The 11,201-nt window shown below is 34.8% G+C and overlaps 1 protein-coding gene across 1 annotated transcript in view; it reads left to right on the top strand.

Annotated features, from left to right (window-relative positions):
- The first annotated feature begins 1,123 nt into the window (after nucleotides 1-1,123).
- LOC134683166 (low-density lipoprotein receptor-related protein 6-like) overlaps nucleotides 1,124-11,201 on the top strand; it is a 44,897-nt gene continuing 34,819 nt past the window's right edge. Inside the window, exons 1-3 of the mRNA XM_063542279.1 lie at nucleotides 1,124-1,326; nucleotides 8,795-9,188; nucleotides 9,551-9,951. Coding sequence (XP_063398349.1) covers nucleotides 1,272-1,326; nucleotides 8,795-9,188; nucleotides 9,551-9,951 — 850 coding nt within the window. The 5' untranslated portion in view covers nucleotides 1,124-1,271. The remainder of the gene's footprint in view (nucleotides 1,327-8,794; nucleotides 9,189-9,550; nucleotides 9,952-11,201) is intronic.

Here is an 11,201-nt window from a genome sequence, read left to right as displayed (position 1 = left end):
ACTTCAATGAGTCGGGAAAAAAGGTTTTCTTTATATACCTTCGTGTTGCACCAACTTTAGAAAAATATCAAACGTTTATTAATTGTTCAGGGTTGTCACTAGGGGATGACAATGGGAGTTAAATAAGGGTGGGGGCATAGGGGGTCGCATAGGGGGGTTCCGATCCCGGATCCCGCTTACTGTTTTGTTAGATTCCCATATCCCGCTTACACTATCTGCGTAAGCAATTCTCATTTTTTTGTCATTTCCCGGGTCCCGCAAGACCTCATTTCCCGTTTTCACGACACAATAATTTGACTTTCACGTTTCACGCTTACGAAAATTCAGGCAATCCTTCATCACGCTTAGACCCCAATGAGAGCCACGGCATAGTCGGATCCAGGGGCGGGTGCTCGAGGGCGGGTGGCCCTGGGGGTCCCCGGCCCGCCTGTGTAAAAATCATATACGGAATCACTGAAGAATGACTGGAGCGCCCCCCTTTTATGTCAGTCAGTGCCCCCACCCCCTTTTTTACAAAGTTCTGGAGGGGCTTGAAAGGAGGAATCAATCATGAGGCCTGCCGGGTTTGTACGGAAGATAACTGTCCATCTTCGAGCTGATAAAATTCTACCTAGTTGATTGTTCAATCATTGTTTTATAAGGTTTTTTTTTTCTCATAGTCATCCTAGCTAAATGCTTTGTACATAAGTCTATTTTTGTCCATGATCCTTTTATTAATTGAAAGTGGCAACGAATATCCTATAAATGTCATAAATCTGTTTTCACATGTAAAAAAATATGTAATAACACATATGATAAATATGTGACTAAATCTTTTTAAGTAATTGCGATTTTTCTATAATCTGATTTCAAACAAACCCCCATTCTTTATTTTTTGACAGGTGCCAGTTATGATTAACCTTTTCTTAGACATGCAAATAGTGCTAACTCGCTAGCTTTCCTTTTTATTCCTTTATCTTTTGGATTCTCGTCTGACATCTTTTCTATGTTCATTTTACAACAATGAATGCAATATTTGGCTTGTTTTCGTTAATGGATTGGAAATATAAATGTTTACTTAACGGTTTACAACAAAGGCGAATCACGGGCACCTGCCAAGCGGAGTAATACACAACATGTTTTATAGTTCCGGTCAATTTTGTAATGGCTGCCAATGATCTCAAAAAATACAAATGTGACCTAAATAAGTTTACCGTTCCTAAATTTATGGACATTATTGATGTCTGGGACCGGACTTTCTTGTTTTTACAGACATTCATCTGTCCGTAAGGATGGGGATGGTGTCAAAATTATATTTAATAATCGGATGTCTGTCCATAGTCAAAGGTAAGATCATCACCTGAGATGGAGTAGTGTACACAAAACATCAAAGATACCTTGTGTATTCCGTCCCCTTGTTTATTAAATGTTAATTAGATAATTAGTAATATTAAAGAATAGATCGTTCAACGTTAAACATCGAAACTATTGACTGTCCCAAACGCTTTATTCTTTCAATCAAAAAACAAATACGCAATCAAAAGTTTTGACCATTCCTTTGATCTCGCCGCCATAATGAGAACTGCAGTGATTTTGTGTATTCGCTTCGAGCTTTGATCATTTTAAACTCAAACACAATTATCATTTCACAATGTTTTTAACTTAAATATGTTTGTAAACATGAAAGAATGTCTTAAATTGTGGATTTGTAAAGTAAACAAAATGTGTTTTAGGGCAATACACAAATTCCCTGTTTGGTCACGTGACCGTTCTCTCTGTCCCTCTTGATTTACTCAAACAGTGATATAGGCCTACTTGGTGGTGTTCTGTTTAATAGGTTAACTTTTTTTCATGAATCAAAAGAATGAATCAATATAGTTATTTTTTATTTATATTCAAAATTTATGCAGAAATAGATTTAAAGAGGAATGTGAGATTATTGTTGCTACCTTCTAAATATTGTATGCAATTTTAGGTCTGTCAACAGTTAACCTACATGACCTAAAGGACTTAATAAATTTAGACTTATTCATGTTATTGTTTTTTGGTTGTTAAATTCAGATCCCTTCCTATACATCAGGATACAGCAACATATAGCTCTATACCCTCCATTAACACTAGATTCACAGACCCATTTAAGTTTTAGGCCAAACAATTAAAACATTCTTATAGAATATGTAAAGGATTTTTTTTGCTGTGTCAGCTTTCTAGAAGCCAGAGTTTTGTGATAAAAATTTCTCTGTTTTGTCTTGTTATACTCCCAGCCAGTCATCATTCCATCCATCATGTCCATCTTCTGCAGTGGCAGAACCAGAAATTTTCATAAGAGCAGGCACACTGACTGCCTAAGAGGGGGCATGCTCCGGTCATGCTTCAGTGATACACTATATAATCAATCAAATTTTTCCCAGGAAAAAGGGGGGGGGGACAAAATCCGCCTCTGTTCATATAATAAAATAATAACTTATTGACAGGCCATAAAATCTTGTTTGTGTCATTGTATTTACATGTATAACTACAGTTGCAATGTAACTCTTCATATCATAGAATATATTGGAGAACTTGTAAAAGATTTAGAATTTGCAAGGCAATGCAAGCACAAGCTGCACAAAAGTGTTGGTGGCAAATAAAATTGAAAATGGAAATTGGGATTTGGTCAAAGAGACAACAACCCGACCATATAAACAGACAATAGCAGAAGGTCACCAATAGTTATTCAATACAGCGAGAAATTCCCGCAGCAGTAGGCGTCTTTCAGCTGACCTTTTAGATTTTAAAGACCTTTTAGATTTAAAGCTACCTTGGCTATATCTCGACAATAGTTTAAGCCTATGATCAACTTGTTAGGTTGTTGTTAGGGTGCCGTTCTGACCGGACGTGACTGCGAACTTGATACATCCCGCACAGCCAAACTTTGGCAAGCGTTTGACTGCCGGTCGGGAGAAGACCAAGTGACCATATTTTTATAACCCAGTCACCCTTGGGGGATGTCTCATTTATAAATATTAACCTATTCCATTGTATACCACACATCTTCTGACAATACATTTACATTCAAAATTATTCTGACTAGTGCACATGAAATGTTGAAATTCTGATGTGATGTCTGACTTTTATAAAACTTCAGTTTCCATACAGATAGTAACTTTTTATGCCCCACCTACATGTACAATGTATTAAAGTAGAGGCTTATGTTTCTTCCTGTCTGTGCGTCTTTCTGTCCTGGTTTGGTTATGAATTGATTTGTGGTAATGTATGATTACGTATACATGGTATATATATTGGGTTATAACTTACATGTAGTATACATGCACATTATGTTGCTAAAATGTATAGCTTTTGATTTCATTTGCAATACACAAATTTCCTACATCAGTCAACCTTGTTTTAAAGGGTCACTTGTCTTAAACAGAAATCTGTCTGGTTAGGTTGACCTATTTTATGTCCCATTTTCTGTAATATCTACCTACCTACCTACCTACATTTGTACCTACCTATCCTCTTCATTCCTGGCAGAGCACAAGGTCGCCACAAGATTTCATGCATATTGTCTTGTTTTGATGACAGGATTGCTATATCATCAGAAAAGTCAAGGTCCTCTAGGGTTGTAAACATGGACCATGTGATGCTTTGAATCTATGAATTTTGAACCTCATTCATGTCAATTCAAAGATTATCTTTCTTTTCTCTGGTCCCAAAGTTTCAGGGTTAGCCACTAGTTTGATGCCCCAGACTACTGGTACGTACAGTACACACTGAGACATGGTCTGAAGAATCATCAGCTTCTTGTATGCCTGGCATTAAATGCTTGGCTTTTATTGGGGCTGGGGTCATAAATCACTGGCATCATGTACTGTGATGTACATTATACTTACAAATGTAGGACCTAAATTAGATACAGGAAAGCCTTGAAAGATTTAGAACTATTACAAACTTTAAGTTGACCATCAGAACCACCACACTGGTCCACAACATTCTAAATTAATGGACCTACATGTACATGTACTTTGGTTTTTGGACTGACTGTACAAGTGTTTGACTAAGATGAAGAATTGCTAAAAATATACCCACTTAGGGCAGTCAGTGGGCCCCCCTATAAAAATTTATGGATCCGCCACTGTCCCCACCCTATCTAAACCCATACATGTCGTAAAATTAGAATAGGCCATAAACTTGCACCGTGCAGTATGTAGTGAACACTGAAGTCAGCATTGTCATGATTGTACCGATATTTGATAAGCAGAAATTTCTGTTGGCTTAAGATCTAGGTAAACAAATTAATAACATCATTTCAAGCTATAGTAAATAATCTGCCAGCCACATGACAGTTTCGACACTTGATTAAACAGTTTCTTTCTGATTAGCTTAAGTGTCTCATATGTTGTCATTGGGTGGACATTAAGCCTCTACTAATGAAATTGTACTTTGTCAACCCCCAAGTGACAAATGTATTAATGATCTTGTTTTAAATATAGTATCCTTGTTAATATTACATTTGTACATTGTCTGTTTAAATTTATTATCTTTTTCCTTTACATGGTGTTTAAAAATAGCATTGAAAGTTCATTTTCTGTTTCGTCGGACAGCAAGGTCAAATTCAATAGGTTTTACAAATCTGTATATGATCAAACAGCTGGTATATATTGAAAAAGGCAGTTTATCCCAAATGAGACAGCAATGCAACAATAAGTCTAAGATCAATTGTTTAAAAGTTACAAAACTTAGTCTTAACACTACATGTTCTAGAAATAAGAGAAGAAAGATACGTATACATACATAAGACCTAATCTCAGTTGCAGATCCAGAGGGGGGTTGGAACCCCTTTTTTTTTTTAGACAATCAACGCATTTAAATAGGGACATAATGTTGGAACCACCCTTTATCCTGGGTTGGGAACCCCCTTACATGTATATAAATGTCTGAATCCACCTCTGAATCTGTATGTTAACCAGATAATAAAGTAAATGGACAATGGTATTTCGGAAATATTGGACCACAAGGATATTGTGTGTTCACATGGATGTTGCATCTTGTTTTCTTTATGCCCCACCTACGATAGTAGAGGGGTATTTTGTTTTCTGGTCTGTGGGGCTGTTAGTCTGGTCAGCCCTCTGTCCCGCAACAGGTTAAAGTTTTTGGTCAAGGTAGTTTTTCATGAAGTCAAAGTCCAATCAACTTGCAACTTAGTACACTTGTTCAGTATGATATGATGATCTTTCTTATTTAAATGTCAAATTAGATTTTTTACTCCAATTTCACGGTCCACTGAACATAGAAAATGATGAGGAGTCGGGCATTCATGTACAATGAACACATTCTTGTTTATTAAAGAATTAAATTGAAGAAACAAAATTGTTTTGAGCAAAGGTATTTTTAATTTTCTGATTTATTTTTATATCAATTTTCATTCCAGATAAACATGATAAAACTTTAACACCTAAATTATGTTGAAAGACCCACTAATTTAACTCAAGTCCATTGTATTTTAACAAGATATATATTTTATAATTTTTTTCCTTTATCATGAAACTTGAGGAGAATTACATGATATATAATAAGATTATTATTTTAATCCTAAAATATTTGAAACCACATTTTATAATAAATCCTTCATCATGTTCATTGTATTAATATATTCATTGCAATATTAAATTTTTTCACAAAATTGTAAGTGATAACATAAGTTTAAATTTTAACCTAACGTCTTAAATCAAAACCACCTTCAAGTTAAAATCTGCCATTGATTTATCGCCAGGAGAAATATCCCAGACTTATCTACTTATTCACGGCTGTGTATTGCCAGTAAGGAGATCTGTCTGATGTAATATTTAAATTAATTGCTAATTGTAATTATTGTCACCTGTAAAGGTATGGCAGGGATGATTGACAGGTGTTTGTTTGTCTGTCAGGTGTCAAAACAAAGTTCATCTAAGTCCTGGTGTCTTACAGAGTCTTGTTAAAGAAAGTATATATATATATCTATGGCATGGTTATTTACATCTCATGACAAGAATATTTATATCTACATTTTCTAACATAACTAAGGAGAGATTGAGGTATTAGCTGATACACTAAGAAACAAGAGTGCTTTACAAAAAAGTGTGGACTTTTATAAATTCCTAACCCTGTAAGACCCTCATGGGTATACATAGTCAATGTACTTTCGTACAGGGGTTTCTTATGGAGAAATGAAATATTTTTTAATTGCTAGACTTATTTATTTAATATGACTTTATTTAATGTGTTTGGTATTCAGGCTCATTTATTGATACAGAGGGAAGGTTTTTTTGGGGGAAATAGAGGTAGGGGTTCAAACCCTATGTCCCGATTCTAATGCATTGTTGGTAAAAAAATTAAGGGGGGTTCCCACAAAACCACGATCCCCACTTTATAATCAACTAATCAAATTTTTATGACATATTTGGTCTGGTTAAGAAATAATCACTATAATAATGGCCATTAGTAATCACAAAATCTTATACGCCACGAGGAGGCTAACTTCTTGTTGGATGCCAAATTATTCTGTAGCCCACTGTTCATTTTAAAATGTATTAACATGATAAAAGAGACTTTTTATAATTTGTTTACATTTATGACATTATAAGTTTAAAGTTAAATCTGCAAGGTACATGTAACCCTTTCATGCATTTACAAACATATGCATGTATACATTGTGTTGGGTGGAAAAAAAGGGAACAAATTTTACATACCATTAATACAGGACAATAAAAGGCTATTGGAAAGTCGTAAATCTCTTCAAATAGATTCAGTAATGTGAGGGGACGTGTACTTTAGATATTTAAAAGCAGGTAAACATGGTAAAAGTGCCAGAAACACGTCTCAATTATGTGTAAACAAACTTGAAATGGGTAAGTGTCATATTTATTGGACCTATACATATTTTATTTTACACATGTATACCTTTAACATACCGGTACATGTACACATGTGGTAAGGGTCTTACAGTTAAACTTATTCCCTCATTTTCCAGTGGCGTTGCAATTGGGAATTTCCAATGCCCGATCCAGTTGAACCACTGTTATAGAATTTAGTGTTTATATGTTAATGTCCTGAAAGAGGGGTCAAAGATACCAAAGGGAAAGTCAACTCATATCAAAAAATTAACTGACAATGCCATGGCTAACATAGAAAAAGACAAACAGACAAATAAAAGTACACAATACACTTGTTACATAGAAAACTAAAGACTAAGCAAGACGAACCCACCAAAAACTGAAAATGCATGGAATATTTGCCACTGTAAATCAAATAAATAATAATAAATGTCATGTGTGTAGTGGGCTGAGCAAGTTGGTACATTGTACTCCCAACTTTATAAATTTTGATGCATCAGGAGTCCATTTTTTTGGTGAATATTTCAACCCTTATGATATCATTGTATGATGTGTATAAATTTTTACAGTCATTTAATTGGGTCTTTATAGATATATATGAAGATGTGGTATGAGTGACAGTGAGACAACTCTCCATCCAAATAACAATTTATAAAAGTAAACCATTATAGGTCAAGGTAGGGCCTTCAACACAGAGCCTTGGCTCACACCAAACAACAAGCTATAAAGGGCCCCGAAATTATACATGTATGTGTACTAAGAAATGAATTTGTTTTATTATATATACTATTTAGCTCTCTCTTAAACAGGGCCCACACCTGTAATACATGTAATATAATACATAAAAAGAATTGATCTATTGTGTAAAAAATGTGGTGAAATTTGACCACCAGTTACATTAGTTATTATTGTATTGGGGTTCTTTTGAAATTGATGTAAAATGGCATGCTGAAAAAATCCTGACAACTTAACATGTTGAATGTAATTAAGAGTTAAAATTAAATTAAAGAATTGTATTTAGCTTTTAACAAATTTCAAAACAGTTATTTAAATCTTAGTTTTAATTAGAATAAGTTATAACATGAATAAGAAAGTAATGTCAAATATAGTTGAAATTTTTGACACACAATGTTTTTATCAGTTGCATTAGGTGCATTTTTCTAATTTATGTTTTTTTCTGTTTGTCATGAATTTTAATTGAGATGGATTTGAAAAGTTAACTCTCTGAAGACCAAATACCAAATTTCAATTAATGAAACAAAAGTATTACAGTACCAATGGAATGCATAGGTGGGAAAAAGTCTTAAGGTCGATTTATAGTATATGGGCTATGTCACATATTTTGGTAAAATTTTGCATCCAAATCTGGCTGTCTGGCTCAATAAACTACAACTGAAAAAATAAAAAATAATGCATTTATCTCATTTACACATGTATCATTTGAAATATAACTGATTGAATTCTTTAAGAATGCATGAACAATTGTATAGAAAGCACATAAAATCAGGGAAAAACCAACATAAATTTTTGTCTTGAAATTATCAAATCTCTGATTTCTACTCCATAGATTATTCTTTAAAAACTGTCCGCTTTTTCTGTTCATCCTTCCCATTTTGTTTCTTTGAAGCTTGTTATTTAGACATGTTATTTAAAAAACACAATTGTTAAAACTCTCCCTTGACACCATTTGTGAGTATGGTCTTAAGGAGACGATGATAGTCCTTCGGAAGGGACCAATAAATGGCTGACCAATGTTAAGAGAGATCCATATCTCTTGCACATAAATATGATAAAAGACACCCTTGTAAATTTTGAAAAAAAGAGCAGGCTAATGCTGCTACAAGGCAGCACTCGCATCTGCAAAGTGGGAAGGGATTAATTAAAGCTGAAAAAATTTGTTTCCCATTCCACTATGAATAAATATATTTAAATTCAATTAAACGATTTCTATATATTTTCAGGAAGTCCCTTGCTGCTTTTTGCCAATCGTAAAGATGTTAGAATGGTGGACGGGAACAATTCTCGAGGTAATTCCACTGTTGTCGCTGGAAACCTCGAGGATGCAGCAGCAGTGGATTTCCTTTATGAGGACAGATCGGTTTTCTTTACTGACGTCAGCCAGGAAATGATCAAAAGGACATGGTTTAACGGCTCGGAAATTACGGTAAATGTCATAACAACAGGTCTCATCTCTCCAGACGGTCTGGCTGTTGATTGGTTGGGTCGAAAGATATACTGGACCGACTCAGAAACTAAAAGAATTGAAGTGGCCAACTTGGATGGAAGTTACAGAAAGGTTCTTTATTGGAATGACCTTGACCAACCAAGAGCTATTGCACTGGATCCATTAAATGGGTAAGTTTATCAAGACAAATACATGACTTAGATCTAGCGTTTTCAGGCGAAGACTGAAAAACAGGGAGATAACTCTTGATTAAAGTTATTGACATAATCATATTTTCAACTCTATATTTATTTATAAACATACTCAATACCAAAAGACGATTTCCATTAAAATATCTGCTGTTCCTTTGCTCTCAGTGTTTTGCTGTGCATGTACTTTTAACAGCTAAGTAATATTTTAACTATCTTATATTAACAGTTAGGTATTATATTAACAAACTTATGTTAACAGTTAAGTATTGTATTAATTATCTTATGTTAACAGTTAAGTATGTTAAGAGCTACATATTATATAAACAATCTTATGTTACCAGGTACATGTATTGGACTGACTGGGGAGAGACACCAAAAATAGAACGAGCTGGAATGGACGGAACCCATGCACATCGATCTGTCATTATAAAGGATAATATTCATTGGCCAAATGGACTTACGTTAGATTATGAAGATTCACAAATTTATTGGGCGGACGCTAAAAATGCTTTCATACATAGTTGTAAATTCGATGGTTCTGATCGCCGTGTGGTCGTTGAAGGGGAACTACCTCACCCGTTTGCTTTGACATTGTACGATCGGACGTTATACTGGACCGATTGGAAGGATCGGTCTATTAATTCCTGTGATAAAATTACCGGTAGTAATCGGAGAGTTATACTTAGAGATATATATTCACCAATGGACATCCATTCATTTAGTGCTAGAAGACAACCAAAAGGTAAAAAGTAGAAACAGTAGAAGCCGTGTCTTTATTTATATTTTCAAATAGCAACATGGGATATATGTAGTAACACTTTCCCCTAAATTTACAGCATATTAATAAATTACCATAGGGAAAAAAATAGTACCATGATGGTGCTAGTAAGATCCTTGGGGAACACTGAGTAGGTTGTTTTTAGCTCACCTGGCCCAAAGGGCCAAGTGAGCTTTTCTCATCACTTGGCATCCGGCGTCCGACGTCCGGCTTCCGGCGTCGTCCTGCGTCCGGCGTTAACTTTTACAAAAATCTTCTCCTCTGAAACTACTAGGCCAAATTTAACCAAACTTGGCCACAATCATCATTGGGGTATCTAGTTTAAAAATTGTGTCCCGTGACCCTGCCAACTAACCAAGATGGCCGCCATGGCTATAAATAGAACATAGGGGTAAAATGCAGTTTTTGGCTTATAACTCAAAAACCAAAGCATTTAGAGCAAATCTGACAAGGTAATATTGTTAATCAGTTTAAGATCTATCTGCCCTGCAATTTTCAGATGAATCTGACATTCCGTTGTTAGGTTGCTGCCCCTGAATTGGTAATTTTAAGGAAATTCTGTTGTTTTTGGTTAATATCTTGAATATTATTTTAGATAGAGATAAACTGTAAACAGCAATAATGTTCAGCAAAGTAAGATCTACAAATAAGTCAACATGACCAAAATGGTCAATTGACCACTTTAGGAGTTATTGCCCTTTATAGTCAATTTTTAACCATTTTTCGTAAATCTTAGTAATCTTTTAGAAAAATCTTCTCCTCTGAAACTGCTGGGCCAAATTATTTGAAACTTGGCCACAATCATCATTGTTTAAAAATTGTTTCCGGTGACCCGGCACACCAACCAAGATGGCTACCATGTCTAAAAACACAACATAGGGGTAAAATGCAGTTTTTGGCTTATAACTCAAAAACCAAAGCATTCAGAGCAAATCTGACAGGGTGTAAAATTGTTTATCAGGTGAAGATCTATCTTCCCTGAAATTTTCAGATGAATTGGACAACCTGATTTTGGGTTGCTGCCCCTGATTTGGTAATTTTAAGGAAATTTTGCTGATTTTGAATATTATATTGAATATTATTATAGATATGGTAAACTGTAAACAGCAATAATGTTCAGCAAAGTAAGATCTACTAATAAGTCAACATGACCGAAATGGTCAATTGACCCCTGTAGGAGTTATTGACCTTTGTAGTCAATTTTCAATCTGCTT

The sequence above is a fragment of the Mytilus trossulus genome, chromosome 9 (assembly GCF_036588685.1).
Source record: "Mytilus trossulus isolate FHL-02 chromosome 9, PNRI_Mtr1.1.1.hap1, whole genome shotgun sequence".
NCBI classification, from domain to species: domain Eukaryota; kingdom Metazoa; phylum Mollusca; class Bivalvia; order Mytilida; family Mytilidae; genus Mytilus; species Mytilus trossulus.
The sequence above is the reverse complement of the archived record's forward strand: the minus strand, read 5'-3'. Positions and strand labels throughout refer to the sequence as shown.